The 17,005-nt window shown below is 34.1% G+C and overlaps 2 protein-coding genes across 7 annotated transcripts; both read left to right on the top strand.

Annotated features, from left to right (window-relative positions):
- Positions 1 to 5,026: 5,026 nt before the first annotated feature.
- Positions 5,027 to 8,893, top strand: LOC129903014 (uncharacterized). Of its 4 annotated transcripts, none has more exons than XR_008770183.1 (4): positions 5,027 to 5,380; positions 6,397 to 6,871; positions 8,105 to 8,399; positions 8,438 to 8,893. XR_008770183.1 is itself a non-coding variant. In XM_055978491.1 (3 exons), the coding sequence occupies exons 2-3, from the start codon at positions 6,409 to 6,411 to the stop codon at positions 8,152 to 8,154; spliced, it is 513 nt and encodes a 170-aa protein (XP_055834466.1). In that variant the 5' UTR covers positions 5,030 to 5,380; positions 6,302 to 6,408; the 3' UTR covers positions 8,155 to 8,893. The 4 variants fall into 4 exon arrangements, 1 of the variants encoding a protein (XP_055834466.1); XR_008770182.1 differs by having other exon boundaries at positions 5,029 to 5,380; positions 6,340 to 6,871; XR_008770181.1 differs by having other exon boundaries at positions 5,030 to 5,380; positions 6,302 to 6,871.
- A 1,967-nt stretch (positions 8,894 to 10,860) lies between these two features.
- On the top strand, positions 10,861 to 16,892 carry LOC129904717 (protein NETWORKED 2A-like). 3 transcript variants are annotated; one of them, XM_055980298.1, is made up of 5 exons: positions 10,861 to 10,963; positions 11,911 to 14,184; positions 14,290 to 14,568; positions 14,666 to 15,496; positions 15,571 to 16,892. In XM_055980298.1, the coding sequence occupies exons 1-5, from the start codon at positions 10,870 to 10,872 to the stop codon at positions 16,737 to 16,739; spliced, it is 4,647 nt and encodes a 1,548-aa protein (XP_055836273.1). In that variant the 5' UTR covers positions 10,861 to 10,869; the 3' UTR covers positions 16,740 to 16,892. The 3 variants fall into 3 exon arrangements, with proteins under 3 accessions (XP_055836273.1, XP_055836272.1, XP_055836271.1); XM_055980297.1 differs by having other exon boundaries at positions 11,911 to 14,568; positions 15,580 to 16,892; XM_055980296.1 differs by having other exon boundaries at positions 11,911 to 14,568.
- Positions 16,893 to 17,005: the final 113 nt, after the last annotated feature.

Raw genomic sequence — 17,005 nt, 5'->3', positions numbered from 1 at the left:
AGTAATTACGATAATTGTAACGATGGCTAGTGGTGGCGACAACTAATTATAGTAATTGATAGTAATAGTGGACTACAATGGTATTGGTAACACTGAATTGATTGAACTATTGGTGAACCACCATTTTTGTAAAAATCTTAAAAGATATATCTTTAAATAGTAATTTTTGTGTAACAAGATAGAGGAAAATGACTACTTGAGTGACCTTTCATGAAATTTACTCTTAAAAGTATTTTGTATTCATAAGTTTCAAGTTCTCAATCTTTAAGTTTCAAAATTTATCTGTGTAAGCTAAAAAATTTTAATCTATCTGACCTGAGACATACTTTGATTTGGAACCAACTCTCTCCGGACTCGAGTCCCGGCCTAGACCCGACTCCTAAATCCTAACCCCAACTCATATCAAGGTTGGGTCATGGCTCGAGGTCAGGTCTTTGATTTAGATATGAGATCAGGTTATGAATGGGTGTTGGGTTTGGGTTGTGCCTAGTTGGTTGTTGGGTCCTTGGTTAAGGTTAGGTCAGGGTCATGTCGAGATTGAGATCAAGGTCGTGTCTCGAGACAAAGGTTCAAGTTCGTATTAAAAGGTGTGGGTCTGAATTCGATGTCATTGTATGTACCCAAGTCATATCTAAATGTTCTTTGGGACAATTATTTATCCAAGCATTGATGTGGCAAACACACCCTTCATCAATACTTATATTGACACGTAATAATATAGTAATTAATAAAAAAAAATTGTCAACTGTCTATATAAATAATAACATACAATATCAAAGAGGTATATACATCACTTCTAGAACTCTCTTTTATTTTAAAATTAAATGATTAATACGAAGATTTTTTAAAATATATGGCATGAAATGGAATCATGAATTAATGCCACACACATGCAAAAGACTAAGAAAAGGACAAGTCACAATCCATATCAGACCAATTTGTGGTGTTTTTGTCCTAGTCGAACCAGAAACTGCCACGTGCCCCATTACGTCAACCATGAATAGCAGAAAAAAAATCCGATTTATTCGATCCGTTTTCTCCTATTCAATTTATAAGTAATGAACCTTCTTAGACTACGTTAAATTTTAAAAATCAAATTTTAAATAAATAATATTATTACTTAAATTAATTAATGAATACAAAACTTTTTTCCTAGCTATAATGACAAACAAAATAAATGAAATTTATTGTGCCAAGAATATTATTGAACTTATCATGCCAGCTTCGTAACTTCAAATCTTACTTGCCTTAGCTTTGTCATTTTTCAGACAGCCTTAAGCGTGAGAAAATTTTTAATTCTCATATTTGTTTTAATCTTAGAAGCTAACATGAGAAAATACAAAGATCAAAAGCATAAATAATTTATCAAGACATCGAAATATAAAAATAAAAAAATGAATCAAGAAAGAAATCTTAAAGAAGTATAGGGTAGGGGTGTGTATCGGTCGGTTCAGTTCGATTTTAAGTATTAATAGTTCAGTTTATCGCTTTTTGATTTCTAAATACGTTAAATCGATAACCAAACCAATAAGATATTTGTTATCGATTTGGTCTTTAACGGTTCGATTTTTGATTTAACCAATAAAAAAAACTTTTAAAACAAACATACGAATCCTGAAGTCGCTATCATTGCAACTTGCAAACATTTGCCATTGAACCTAAATCTAAAGGGTGAATACTAAATAGTATTATATAGTGAATAACTTATTATATATTTATATTAATATTTTTTGTTTGATATTTGTGTATGAGTAAAAAACTAAAAAATAAATTAGTAAACTATTATAGTCTTAATGGGTTATCGGTTTCTCCAATAACCCAATATTATAAAATCAATACCGAACCGATAATTTAATAATTATTTTTTTATAAAATCATTAAATAACCGTCAATCCAATAACCCAATAGTAATAAACCAATAACATTTTTTTTGGTTCGATTTTTGCACATCCCTAATATAGGGTATGTTGTTGTGTCGTTGTTAGAAGTGAAAATGTCTAGACAAAAAAAAATGTCTTTTAATATTTCAAATAAAAAATATATTTAAAAAGATAGTATTTAAAAAATGTCATGTAATTACATGGTGTAATTACAACAATTCTTTATCCTTCCCAAGGAATTGAGGAGTGTAATTACTCTCCCTCAATTACACTCAATTCCTCTTATGCCAAGTAATTACTTGGCCTATCAAATATATCAAAATAGTATAATTGCACCAATTACGTCAAATCTCAATTCCATTATGGCTTTCCAAACAAGCCTTTAGGAAAAAAAAAAAAAAAAGAAGAAGAAAACCTCTTGGAGCGTCTACCAACCAAAACTTTCTTAAACAAGCAAGGCTGATTCTTTTTAGGCCAAGAATAAATTAGTGATTAACATAGTCATTATCATAATTAGAGTAAATTACTACTCTTATATATACATACAATTAACATAAGAGATGGTCAAGTTTGTCGAGAGTCGATTAATTTATTATTATCAAAAGATAAAGAATAAACTTTAAAAAATTATAAATGTTCGATACAAACATATGTTATATATATACGTATTTAATATCCCAATATTCACTAACCTTGATTATCTCTAAAATTTCATCCAGAAATAACATCTCAAATCAAAATCTTGATGTTGCCATCACATAATTATTAATATTCCTCCTAATCATATTAGTTAGAGGATTAGATGTCAAATTGTCGGTTAGTAACGTGTAAATATCTCTTACTGGTGAACAAAAAAAAGAATATTTGCAAACAGGTGGCAGTTGGAAAAAAAATAGAAAAAAATCAATATATGTGGCAGAAATTATTCTTTTCGTTTTAATTTATTTATCTGATTTTGATTTGATACAAAATTTTGAAAAATAAAGACCTTTGAATCTTCTAATTTCAAACTAAAGATAATACAATGTAATAAAATACTTTCTCCGTCTATTTTTACTTGTTCACTATACTATTTTGGGATGTCCAACAATACTTATTCAATTTATAAAATCAATGAATAATTTATCATGATTTGTTAGTTTTACCTTTGCTATTACATATCATTCATTTTTCAATGTTCAGATGATTTGTATTTAATAAGGGTGATTTGGTAAAATTACTCATATCATTTACTGCTTTTTAATATTTAGGCTAAGTCAATAGTGAACAACTATTGTTGGACAGAGGGAGTATAGTTTTTAATCTTATGTTCTTAAACATGTCATGTAAAAAATTAAAACTAAAGAATTGCCAGCAAAGAAAAGATACATAAATGGACTAAAAGAAAAATAAGACAAACAAATTGTAATGGAGGTAATACGGTATAAGTTGAGACAAAGATGAGTAGTAAACTACTACTCCATCTATCTCAAATTATTTGTCGTAATTTTTTAAAATAGTACTATTATTTTTCAATTTAAAAATTCAAGACAAATTAATTTTGTTTTCCCATTTTATCCTAAAAAGTTAATGTTCTTGAAAATTACAAATACCTCACTTACGAGTGATGTTATGATAGAGTAAAATCGTTAAAAAACGAAAAAATAGCCAAATGCCCCCTAGCTTATATTTTGAATTCTCAACTACACATTTGAATTTCACGGGGGTCCTATAAACCCTCTAAAGTTTTAAAACTAAAATTATTATTTTCCTAGATGCTTAGGTGGCAAAGTAAGTGCATTACACTCTCTTTGAGAGAGTGAAACTCAAAAACAAATATTAAAACTTTATTTTAAATATAATTTTCAAGTTTTTCCCCTATTTTTCGTATTTGTTTCTACTTTTAATTTATTTTCTTCTTCATAACAATTAGAAGTAGATCATCAATGGCAGCCATCAAATTTTTTCACAACTCATTATTTTGAAATCATTGTCATTAATTACTATGTTAATTTATACACCACAAATCATAAATAATAATTCCACCCCATTCTCTACGATCAATAACTATGGACCCAAAATCTTTCAATTAAAAATAAATTTAAGCTTGAATAAGCTTAATACAATGATACCTAATTGATTTTCTTCATTAAACTTTTAATACAAGAAAATTTTCTAATCCTATATTCAATTTCCAATAGACCCACGGAAACTCTAGTAATCACTAACAAGGTTGTGATTTGATTTCTCTCTGGTTGAAGCTCGAGTTTCGTTAATAGCGTTTTATAAATCTTTCTTCAGGTTTCAAACAATCAATTAGAGGATAAACTTAATTTCAGCTTCAAATAATATTCTTCAACTGATTTAGCAATTGATAATTTTCCATCAAAACTAAAATACAACCTAGTTCTTCATCTTCTTTAGAACAATTGCAATAAAAATTTGATGCAAAACCGCCTTAACTCTTCTTCAAATCACCCCAAATTTTAGATATAAACTTTTCTCAACGTTTTGATTATTTTGATATATTATCCACTCAAAACATAGATTGTTTGTGGCAAGTCGAAATTAAAACTCAAGCTTTTGAATTAACTTTAATGGTGATTTTGATTGTGCTTCACGAATTCAAACTTGAGCTTCAATTTTCAGCCACACAAAATTATTCAAACCATCAACGAAATCAGCTACTCCCAATTCAAAAATATAGATACAAAAAAATTATATGGAAGCTTGTCGATTTTCATGGAGTTCCGACGTTCTTCAGAATCAAAAAATTCAGCTATGAACTCAATTAACTCAGTGTTTTTAGCTTCAAACAACTAGCAACCAATATTATAATCAACAAGATTCAAATATGAAGATCCAAGACACAAATCTACAAATTTCGATCTTTTGATCTTCAACAATGTTTTTATAATGATAAATCAAAAAGGAAAAAAACTAAAAAAAAAGTTTTAAATAAAATTTTCACCTGTCAAGCGTGTGCATTTCACTGATCAACATAAATGTGGGTGTGACTTTTTAAGGGTATAACAATTTCAATTTAAATTTTTTTAGGAGGACGATAGAACCCACAAAATTCAAGTGTGTAATTGAAAATTCAAATATAAATTAAGGAGTTATTTGACTATTTTCTCTTAAAAACCTCTTCTGAGGAGTAATATTTTTTAAAAAAACATGTAAAAGAGAATCACCAATCATATGCAAACAACACCCAAATTTTCCAAAAATTCCATGTCAACCCTCTTAACCATCTTTACAAGCCAATAGAAATTCAGAATCCACCATTTCACGTAACCTTCAAAGCAGAAGATAAAATCTCTGCTCAACTCTTATGTTTTATAGCTGTTTTTATTTATAGTTGTTTTTAAAATCATTTTTTCCTGGCTCGGTGGTTGAATTATTGAAAACCGCCTTACAAAAATCTCTTATCCCTCCAACTTTTGATGTTTTTTCTTTCAGATTAAAGAGCAAAAAAGAAGAAGTAGGGTTTGAATTCTTGATGTTTTTGAGTTTCCAAGGTATATTATACATTGGCTTGAAGTATTTCCATTTGGGTTCCTTTTTATGGGGTTTTCTTGATTCCTCTGTAACTGAATCTTTTATTAAAATGTTCCAAGTTTGATGGAACCCAAGCTGGAAATCTCAAAAAGTTGGGGGGGGGGGTTTCTTGTTCTTCTGTGACTGAATCTTTTGTTAAAATGTTCCAAGTTTGATGGAGAAGTAAAGTTTTTAAGGTTCTTTATAAGACACCCAAGCTGGAAATCTCAAAAAGTTGGTAACTTTTTGTTGTAGTTATCTTAAAATTAGATTAATTTTGGAAAAAAAAAGACTTTATTTTTCTGTTAATTTATGAGGAGGTAAAATTGAAAAGTTGTTGTTTTGCTTCTGGGGTTTAGTTGAACTGATTTAATTGGAATTTTTATTTTTATTTCTTGAAATGTCAGGTGTTAAATTCAGCTATTTTTCAGGGTCAAATGTTTGTTGTTCTATTCTATTGTGACCTATTTTTGTGGTGTTTTCATTAGCTGTCAATTTTTTTGCCTTTGGTTCAAGTTGAACTTGAACATGCTTTGAAAACTTGACTGGGTTAATTGCTAATAAAAATGCAGAAGACAAAAAGGAGAAGAATTTGAATTATGTGGCATATTATTTGTTTTATACATTAGAAAACTTGTTGATGTCTTACCTACCTGAATAATGACAACATTATAGGCCAGATTCAATGGAAGAAAATCCGTCTTTCTTTGGGGTTCCATGGCTTTATTATAATAGAAATTGAGATTCAAGGTTTCTGGACTCTTGTGTATTAGTATTAATAATAAATAACTATGAAGAATCTCTTTTCTTGATATTGGCTTAAGCATAACATGCCTGTCCTAATGTTTGTTTGCCATCAATTTCATTGTGTTCATTTTCTTACCTTATCTTTCTTGGAATAGGAACAAATCATTCATTTAGTTTTTCATTGAGGTTCCAGAATCTTGATACATTTGTCTGACTCTGTGGCCGGTGCCTGCATTGGATAAATTCCCAGATATAGAAAGATATGGCCTTGACATTTACCCCCTTGTCATGGTTGCTTTGGAGTGGAAAGCATCAAGAACCCAAAATTTCCAATGGCTCTTCTTTAAATTCATCACCTGATTCGGTATTGTGGGAATCAGATACTTTGAAGTTTCCTCTTGACCGCAGGAGGGACATGGCTTCCTCATCAAGAAGGGTTAAGCGAAAATGGCAGAGTCGTGAGGAACGAAAGATTGACAGGGAATATGATATTGTTATTGTGCCATCAGATGGTGGATGTGTTTCAGGGTCTGAGTCTGATGATTCAGATTGGTCAGTTGGATGGTTGGAGCCTCATGGACCTGGATTCCATAGTGATGATGATTTAGATGATAGCTTTGCTGTACTTGTTCCTTGCTATGGCTACGGTTGTGCAAATGTGGAAGAAAATGCACAAGATAAGTTTCTGCAAGCCATCGGAAACTTGAAGGATATATATGCTACTGGTAAGAGTCTCTTGCTGTTATGTTCTTGTTATTTGAATATGATTTCTAATATTGTTTGTATCTCTTGGATGGAACGAAAACTTGAATCTTGACCAATGCTTTTCAAAGATTATTAAACCCGTTACTGTTGAAGACCTTCTATTAGAAAAGGCTTTATTTGGATTAATCACATATTGCTGGCAAATTAGGCCATTAAGGTATTCTAAGGGAAACGTAAGTGTTGATGTTCATACAGATTTGCTGCTTTTGCAAAATACCCGACTCACAATAGGCTCTAGTCATTGAAAAGGTCCTTTCCCAGTTACACTCATTATAACTAAGTGGATGATGAGGATATAACCATTAGTCTTCTCTATATGAATCAAGGCCTTACTGGTTCCTGATTTAGCTTTAACATACGTAACATGAGGTTAGGCCATTAGGGCTGAGGCAAGGTACTAGTATTAGTTGTAGCAGTTAATAACAGAGTATGGATGGCCCAAGTGAGTAGTAGACGTCACAAGGCTAGAATTCCAAAACATGACACTTTGCCACTAGGTTGATACCTTAGGGACCTCATTGATCAAAGCCTTTATAAATTCCAAACCTGAATTGATAGAGTATGAATGATGATACAATTGCTTCTTGACACCGAGAGAGGAATTTGGCAATGCTTCTAAAGCAACTAAGTTAATGAACATTTCAGTTGCCTTACTGTGTTTACAAATGAGTATTCGGTTTAGCTGGAAAGGCTTTTGAAAATTGAAATGGTTTCACTTTTGCTAGTTTCATTTGATCAAAAAGTTGTAATCTTGCTTCAAACATATAATCAGTTCAATTTAAGTCTTCCTGCTTTTTAACTTTGCTGTTATCAGAGAGACCTAATATTTTCTACAACATTCTTCTTTAGCTATTACATGTACTCTAATTTTAAAAACTTTTCCTTTTAACTTTTTAGTTTCTATGGAACATAAATATCGGAAACAACCTCTCTACCTCTCTACCTCTCACAAGGTAGGGGAAAAGTCTGTGTACATTGCACCCTTCCCAGACCCCAGTTGTGGGATCACAATGGGTATGCTGTTGTTGCTTATTGTATCTGATTGAACATAAAGTTATCAATAATGCATTGAATTCGATAAAGGGACCAAAAAAAAAGATCTATGAAGAGTAAATTATTTTCAGCTTTCCCTTTTCGTCACAGTTTTTAGTTTTGTACTTCTTGGGCTTCTTGATTTTGGATTTTACTTGCAGAGAATAAGAAGTATATGGAGCATTGGGTCTCATCTCTGAGGAATCACTGAAATCCAGCAGCGCTTATGGTGCTGTTCAAAATTTGTTTTCTGCTGCTTCTCCTGATTCTTTGTTGCAGTGGATCAAACTTGAGCTGTTTTGTTACTCATTACAAGCTTAGATATGAACTCTGTAGAAATATAAAGATATGATCCTAAGACGGAAAAAAAAAAGTCTGGAAATAATTTATTTGTAGAAAGAGGAGTGGGTTTGAAGGATATTAATATTCTAGGAGAAGAAACAGCAGAAGATAGAGGTATGATATTCTAGGAGAAGAAACAGCAGAAGATAGAGGTATGCTGCTTCTTCCAATCCACCTGATGCATCTCAAAAAATTAAAAAATACAAAAACACGAAGAAAGAGGAACCTCCCTTTTGGTATTTCAATGATATTCTGGTATCTGATCTCCAGAGTTGGCTCCGAAGATGTGACCTCTGCTTGCATGCTTCTTCTTGAACATTGGTATAAGATTTCAATGCAAAGTGACTAGAAGGAGATGGGAAAAAAAGGATGATGGAGGACACAAATTCTTAAGAAGAGAGTAAAAAAAGGGCATGGGTGTGTGTTATGCTTTTATCATTCCTTGATGTAAATATCTGTGAATATGTAAATATGTTCATCTAGTTATAAATACGTCGTGTGAAGTTTGATAACCTTTATAAGTACTGTAAATAGTTGTAAACCTCTGATAGCATTTGTTGCAATAATATGCCTCTGCTGTTTAATGGTGATATTTTTCTTCCCTGCTCCCTTCATATCTCTCTGTTGTCCAATACTTCTGTTGCTGAAGGCTATGCTGATACTGTGAACCTTATATGCATTGATTGGTTTGAAGGTATAAGATGGAAATGGTTGAAAGGAAATGAAAAGAAACTTTATTTTCAAGACAATATGTTTAGAAGCTAAAAGAACATGGACATGACCAAAATTTGTTTAAGTAACTATATATTCTCTAAAAATGAACATTTTTTTGAGAAGTTTAGCTAAGAGTTGGCAGAACTAACTTACGTCTTCTTCTTTGTTAAAAAGCTTTGGATAGTATTTGATTATTTTGAAGCTCAAGTATGTCATGTTCATTTTTTTTATATAATTGTGGTGTCCGAGTTAGTTTATTCGCATCTCGACTAATTGCACATGATACCTATTGCTTTCCACCATCACATCACAAGTATCGGGTAATTTTGTCCATTAAGACTTGATTTTTTTGAATGATAAATTTGATATCGTGGATCTTAATCCCCTCTTCTTCTTGCTATTATTAGGTAAATAAGAGAAATGAAGGAAGAAGGAGAGCCTTGGAGTAATTGATAAAGTTGTTGTCATGTGACCAGGAGGTCACGGGTTCAAGCCTTGGAAACAGCCTCTGGCAGAAATGCAAGGTAAGGCTGCGTACAATTGATCCTTGTGGTCAGGCTCTTCCCTGGACCCTGCGCATAGCGGGAGCTTAACTGCACCGGACTGCCCCTTCTTTTTAAAAAAGAAATGAAGGAACATGACAGAAAATGGAGCAGCTACTTGAAACTAGTACTCAAAAAGGGAAGGGAGGAAAAATGAATACAAAAATAGGTAGGGAAAGGATACTTCCATTTTTCATATTTCTGAAGAGAAAGAATGGAGGAAACTCCCAATTCAACAACATACTCATTGCAATCTCACAAATATGATCTAGAAAGTGTAGGATATATGTAAACCTTATTCCTACCTTTGTGTGGGTAGAGAGGTTGTTTTTGGTAGACCATCGACTCAATTTTTTTTAAAGCAAAATTGCAAGAAAAAAGTGATAGCTAAAAAGCAAGCTACAAAGCAAATGGGGCAACAAATAGTAATACTCATAAAAAAAAGTCATACCTTTTGAGCTATAGTAACCCTTGATAGCGCCAGAGTTCTTCAAAAGGAAATAGCCTAATAGTTAATGAAGTGAGTGAAAACAATAAAGATCAACGTTCAAAATTGCCATAAAAATAAAATGCTAGATGATTTTTTTCAATCAAGTAATAGGTAGAAAATGACAAAACTTGACAAGGACAAACGAAAAAAAACAGAAGAAACAAATGTAATATTCTTTCCATTCTATTCTAATATATCACATTATTACTATTTGAGAGTCAACCACTTCTTTTTATCACATCTTTTAAACTACTTTCATAATTAAAAATTATAACTTATATTACACTTTTTATGTAAATTATATTTTCAAAAATTAAGAAACCTATATCCAAATTAATATAGTAAATTAAAAGGTTTGATCCTCAATTAAAAGAAAATCAAAGGTATATAGTAATGGTGACAAAAGAGAATAATAATAAGGAGAAAGTCAAACCATATATACATCCCTCACCTTAAAAAGAATACTAAAGAAAAAAGAAAGAGGGAAGGACATGCAAGCCATAATGTTAAACCAATCTGGCAGATCCAGAAATTTTTAATTTTTTTATTTTCATTTTTTGGAGTTGCAATTGGTTAGTTAGTTAATGGGGTTCCTACACTTATGCTTATTTCTAAAAATAGATCCAACACCTTTCATTGACCTAGTATGTTCCCCATACATTTTTGCTCAACATCATGCACATTCTCCTGAATTCTTTTTTGTTTCTTAATAATCATATAGTCTTTTCCCCCTTTTCTATGGTGGATCTCATCACAATCAGTGTGTTATTATCAACAACTTATGTTCAATGAAGAAAAACAAGTAGTTTCATACTAAGGGGGAAAAAAAAGAAGAGAAATGTTGCATAGAGCAGCAAGAAATGCATATTCTTGGTGGTGGGCTAGCCATATTAGAACAAAACAGTCAAAATGGCTGGATGAAAATCTCCAAGGTCAGTTCTTTATTAGTATAATATCTATTTATATCATGTTTATGATGCAATCTTTTAAGAGAGAATAACAAACATTTCTTTTATCAAGAAAATAACAGAATGTTGAACTAGTACTAGTTTTTTTTTTTACTGTATAGGCATAATGCAAATGTTTGTAGTTATATAGAATTGTTATAGCAGCTTCCTAATTGAGGTTAATATTAACAAAGGGTTTATGTGATATACACCAACAATGTAAAGAATGAATTTAACTCGTTATAGTAGGTTATTTTCCGGATAGCACATAATATATGTAGTTTAGTGTGCACAACTTAAACTCATTAACAAATATAGAGATGGACAAGGCCTTGAGTTTGATTTCTCAGCTAAGTCATCATTTAGATTATTATACTACTCCCTCTGTTTCAATTTGTTCGTCTGATTTTGACTTGGTGCGTAGTTTAAGAAAGTAAAGAAGTAGAATGTGCCAAATTGTCCTTTAATCTTATGGTCTTAAACATGTCATGCAAAATTGAAAAAAACATTCTTTTTGAAATAGATTAAAAAGGAAAGTAAGACAAACAAATTAAAACGGAGAGAGTATTTGTCTTAAAAGGCATTGGAAGTAGAAAAAAGAATGATGTCAAAGGATTTTTCTTGGATCACTATATCAGTATAAAACACAGATGACATTTATTTGTTTCTTTTGTTATCTTGTAAATTCTTAAGTAGAGGGGCGGACCATTATCGACTGAGTTTCAAACCGTGCATCATTAGCCCTTGAGGATTTCTTGATTATCAAAAAGAGAATGCTAATTCTTCTCAAAAGGTGCTGACCATTCTTTCCCACCGGTTTCAGAGCCCTCTTTTTATCTAACTAAAAATAAAGTGTTCTCATACATGTATGATGCTTTACTTAAACAGAAGAGAAATAAACAAAGTGAAAAGATTATGCCTGTTAATTGCAGATATGGAGGAGAAGGTTGAATACGTACTCAAAATCATAGACGAGGATGGGGAATCCTTTGCAAAGCGGGCAGAGATGTATTACAGGAGGAGGCCTGAGCTCTTGAACTTCGTGGAAGATTTTTTCCGGAGTTACAGAGCTTTGGCAGAGAGATTTGATCATTTATCCAAAGATCTTCAGACTGCTAATCGAACCATTGCAACTGTCTACCCTGAGAGAGTTCAACTCGCGATGGAAGATGAAGATGGAGAACAATTTCTTGCAGAATTAGGACCTCCTAAGGAATCAAATGAGCCTTCCAAAAGCTCACCAGCAGCCCCAAAGTTAAGTTTCCCAAAAGTTCCTTCCTTTGCCAAACGAAATGCCAAACCATCAAGGTTAATGTCAAAGAAAGGACTAATAAAGTTCAATGTTGATGATGCAATTGCTGCAGCTCGTCCAAGATCAGGTTTGAAAAAATCCGAGGCACTCCAGGAAATCGATAAGCTTCAGAAGGATATTCTGGCACTTCAGACTGAGAAAGAGTTCATCAAGAGCTCATATGATAATGGGCTAGCAAAGTACTGGGAAATTGAAGAACGGGTCACTGAGTTGCAATCAAAAGTTAGCAGCTTGCAAGATGAGTTTGGCATTGGCACAATGATAGAGGATGATGAAGCTCGGTCATTGATGACAGCCACAGCTCTGAACTCATGCCAAGAGACCTTGGCTCGGTTGCAGGAAAAACAGAAGCATTCAGTGGAAGATGTCATAGTTGAGCATCGAAAGATTTTAGAGGTCCTTGGAAAATTTGAGACTCTAAAGGGAAAGTTTGTCAGTCGCCTGCCACATCCACAAGTCCTCTCTGAAGTAAATAAGTCTTCCAATCCAGACTCGGAATTGAAGTTGCTGAACCGACAAGTGGAAACTTCTGAAAGAGAGAAGCATAATGAAGAGAAAGTGCATAAGGAGCTGGAAGCTAGTTCTACCAGTTCCATGTCTGATCTGGCAGAGAAGGTTGATGAACTTGTAGATAAAGTCATAAACTTGGAAACTGCTTTCTCTTCCCAGAATGCTTACGTAAATAGATTAAGAGCAGAGACAAATGAACTTCATTCACATCTGACCAAAGCGGAAGAGGAGAAGGGGACTTTGGTTGAGTATTCAGAGAGCATGAGCAAGAGGATAAGACAACTGGAGGAAGAACTTCTCAGGGTTCAGAATGTCAATGAAAGTTTTAGTTTTGATGATCTCTCTGATAAATTGCACAACAATAGGCAAGATAAAGACGTCAAAGATACTTTCCTATCCAATAAAGTAATCAATGTTTCAGGAGTCGATAAGGCAAATCAGTTTCAAGCCCATGGAGCAATCATGCCTGGAGAAAATGTTCTAGGTAGCTCCAACGATGTTACCAGTAAGGAATGTTTGAAGAAAGAAGGCTTGCAAGGACAGGAGGATTGTCTTGAAGTTGACCGGTCGAACAATGATACTAGAGATGGAAAGATGGATGGTTCTTTAGAAGCTTGCCAGGGTGTTTCAGGTGTTGATAAGGCCAGGCAGTTTCAGGTTCATGAAGCAATCATACCTGGATCAAACGTTCCAGGTATCTCCAAAGGTCGATCCACAAAAAATGATGGAAATGTCGAGCTAAGAGGAGCAAATGATAGTGCAAACAGAAGTGATTTTCCCGGTTCTGCAGCTGTCAATCAGAAAGTGGATACCGAAGTAAATGAATGCATCAGATCTCCTGGTTATGATGCAATGATCTCAACGGATATCAGAATGGGAGAGGAAGCAAAGAAACAATATATGTGGGATAACCTCATTCCCTTCAAAGTTGAAGCTGAAAAGCTTCCCATATCTGACCTTCAGAATGACCATGACGACTCAACCAAAATTGGTCTTGTGAAGGATGTGGAAGATGTTAAGTTAGAGAAAGGGTTTGACAAAAGTCAACAAGTGCATGTTACAGATCATGGATCACCTACCAAAAAAACTGTCGAGCAAAAGGGCGCAAATGATCTTGCAGACAGAAGGGACATTTTCCCTAGTTCTGTCGAAGATAAAGAAGAAAAGCTCTACAAAACCAACCATCAGAATCATCTGAATGAATTTTTACAAGAAGCTCTACCAAGGGATTCTCCAGATGTAAATATGGAGAGAGGATCTGATGAAAGTGAAAGCTTTCATACTTCAAATGATGACTTGGCCACAAAAACATACGTGAGGAAGGAAGAGCAAGCCAGGACAAAAGATGCTGCAGACAAGAGCGATTATTTACACATTGTTGAAGGTAAAGAAGAAAAGTTTTACAAAACCCACTACCAGACTCATATAATGTATTGTTCCCAAAATTCGATGAAAATGAGGTCTGATGAAAGTTATCTACATGTTTCAGACAATGAATCTGACATCAGAAGAGATATGAGAATGGAAGAGCAAGCAGACACAAAAGATATTGCAGAGAAGAGTGGTCGTTTGCACATTCCCGCAGAAGGTAAAGAAGAAAATTTTCAGAAATCCAACCAACCGGATTACCAATATGATCTCCCTACAAATGTTCCTATAAGGGATGCTTCTAACGCCAAGATGGAGAAGGCATTTCATGAAAGTGAACACACACATATTTCAGATGATTCCTCAGCTATCAAAGAAGAGAGAACGGAGGAGCTAGCTGGTAAATCATAGATATTTCATGTATTACTGGTGATTATCTAATTTCTGTCAAATTTAAAGGTGCTTTTTTTACATTTCTGACTTTACAAACTATACAGTGAAGGTTGCTCCACATGAAAGTCGGTCTATGAGTTCATCCTGCGACTCATCTATCTCAAAAGATGTCAGAGATGGACAGCAAGTAAGAAGAATAAACTTTGCAGACAAGTTTGCTGCTTTCACAAGCAAAGAGGGAAGAAGTTTTTCCAATGATCTATTGCAGGTAATTCCATCTGGAGCAACTCTAGATGGCACTTTAGAAAGGGGATCCAACGAAGATGTTCACACAATGAATCCTCCTCATCATGATTCAATTTTCCTTGAAGACACAAAGATACAACTTGAGAAACTGGATTATGATCCTTCCAATTCACAGAATTACCTGAAAAATATCGAGGTAAAAGATCAAGGAAGCACTCCTCAGAAGTCCACTCCAGAAAAATTAGACCAAAGTGAAGATATAAGAGCATCCAGTAGCAGCTCAGGAATCTCAATTACTATGAACGACAAAGGTAGAAAGAAGGTAGGTGATGATCATCATCTCAATATAGCAGTTGGATCTGCAACAGGAAACTTCTCCGAAATGAATGGCAGCAAGCAATCAGATGATCTTCCAGCAAAGATGGATTTCAAGAATAAAATCGAGTCAGGGGAGCAAAACAATGAATTCTCTCACAATTTCATTCAAGCAAAACAAGATGGCAACTTTCAACAATCCAATTGGCATAACCAACTTGAAACGCATTCAGCAAGGGTCCAAGTGAAAGATATTCCAAAACCTGTCCCAGATGATGAGCTAGAAGAATGGGAAAGTATTTTAGATAATCTTCCATCTGTCTTGAGTGATTATAAGAGAGATGACCTACAAAAGGATGAGCTCCCAGATCAAGGTACTCCACTCTTAAGCTTTAAGAGGATACTATCTCTCTTTGTCAACTTGTAAATTAATTCAGCTAATGGGCAGTCGTTGTAGGGAATGGCGAAGATTCAAGGAGGCGAGTGTTCAGGACAATTCACAATGAGCTCTACACCGAGCAACATGAATCTGGAATAGAGGATGACCAACCAAACTGGAGAGAGCTGTTTCTAAACAGCCTGGATGATGACAGAGAGAAGATACTACTTGAGGAGTATACATCAGTTCTTAGAAATTTCAAGGGTGTGAAGATGAAGCTCAATGATGCGGAGAAGAAAAGGAGAGCGAGCCACTTTCAATATGTTGTGCAGATGAAAGTTCTAAAGAATGCTAATGCCTTGAAGGATGCACAGATTCTATCCTTACAGCATAGATTGAACTCGCTTCAGTCAAAAGACATTGAAACAATAAATTTCAATGAAATGCCAAAGGAAGCAACCTTGCAAGCTGCTGACATGAAACTGGAATCAACTGCACCAGAAGACAGAAGGATCTCAGATATTGGGGAGGATGGCGGAGATATCAAAGTTACTGATGTCGATGAAGCACAGTCCTTCACCACTGTTGAAGAGAAAGTACGGATGGACATTGATGATTTGCTGGAGGAAAACATAGAGTTGTGGCTCAGATTTAGCACCTCATTTCATCAACTACATAAGTTTCAAACTTCAGTTCAGGATTTACAAGATGAATTGAATAAAGTGAGGGAAGAGCGCAAGCAAGATACAGGTCAACCACGGTCGCTACTATCAGGCATCCGCCCAATCTATAGGCATCTAAGAGAGATACATACTGAGTTGACATTGTGGTTGGACCATAATGCAGTGCTGAAAGATGACTTACAGAACAGGTTATCATCTCTATCTAATATTCTCGATGTGATAACACGATTGTCAAGGTCTAAAGAGAATGAACCAGTGCTGAATGCCTATCAAGCAGCAAAGTTTCAAGGTGAGATTTTAAACATGAGGCAGGAGAACAATAAACTAGCAGGTGAACTCGAATTAGGGATTGAATGTATCCGGAAACTTCAAAATGAGATCCAGAGCACACTGTCAAACCTTGACGAAGAACTTGGGCTGAAAAAACAGCCAGCAAGGCCTCGATCCAAAATTCCCCTGAGGTCCTTCTTGTTTGGAGTAAAGTTGAAGAGGCAGAGGCCGTCCATATTTTCCTGTGTGAATCCAGCATTGCAGAAACAGTACAGTGATTTATAACAGCACCAAGATAGATGCCTTTTTAACAGCAGTAGCCAGATAGATGTCTCTTTTTCCCTCTTTTGCTTCCCTTTTAGTTCTCTTGTAGTAAATTCTTAATAGTTGAAAATTTATTGAAGGAAAAAAGGTGTGTTGCCTTTTATTGAGTAGAATACCAGATTTTCTCGTGCTTTAAAGCATTGCATGTTCCTCCTTTCAACTTCTTTTTTTTTTAGATTCACCAATTTCTGCAAACAACACAGCTCTTTCTTTAAGACCTGGTTTCA

The sequence above is a fragment of the Solanum dulcamara genome, chromosome 9, assembly GCF_947179165.1.
Source record: "Solanum dulcamara chromosome 9, daSolDulc1.2, whole genome shotgun sequence".
Taxonomy (NCBI): Eukaryota; Viridiplantae; Streptophyta; class Magnoliopsida; order Solanales; family Solanaceae; genus Solanum; species Solanum dulcamara.
This window is presented reverse-complemented; position numbering and strand designations above follow the sequence as displayed.

Coding starts and splice junctions, on each gene's coding strand:
- LOC129903014 (XM_055978491.1), top strand. CDS start 6,409: ATGGCCTTGACATTTACCCCCTTGTCATGGTTGCTTTGGAGTGGAAAG. Junction 6,872..8,104: donor GAAGGATATATATGCTACTG/GTAAGAGTCTCT, acceptor TTTTACTTGCAG/AGAATAAGAAGTATATGGAG.
- LOC129904717 (XM_055980296.1), top strand. CDS start 10,870: ATGTTGCATAGAGCAGCAAGAAATGCATATTCTTGGTGGTGGGCTAGC. Junction 10,964..11,910: donor GCTGGATGAAAATCTCCAAG/GTCAGTTCTTTA, acceptor TGTTAATTGCAG/ATATGGAGGAGAAGGTTGAA. Junction 14,569..14,665: donor GAGAACGGAGGAGCTAGCTG/GTAAATCATAGA, acceptor CAAACTATACAG/TGAAGGTTGCTCCACATGAA.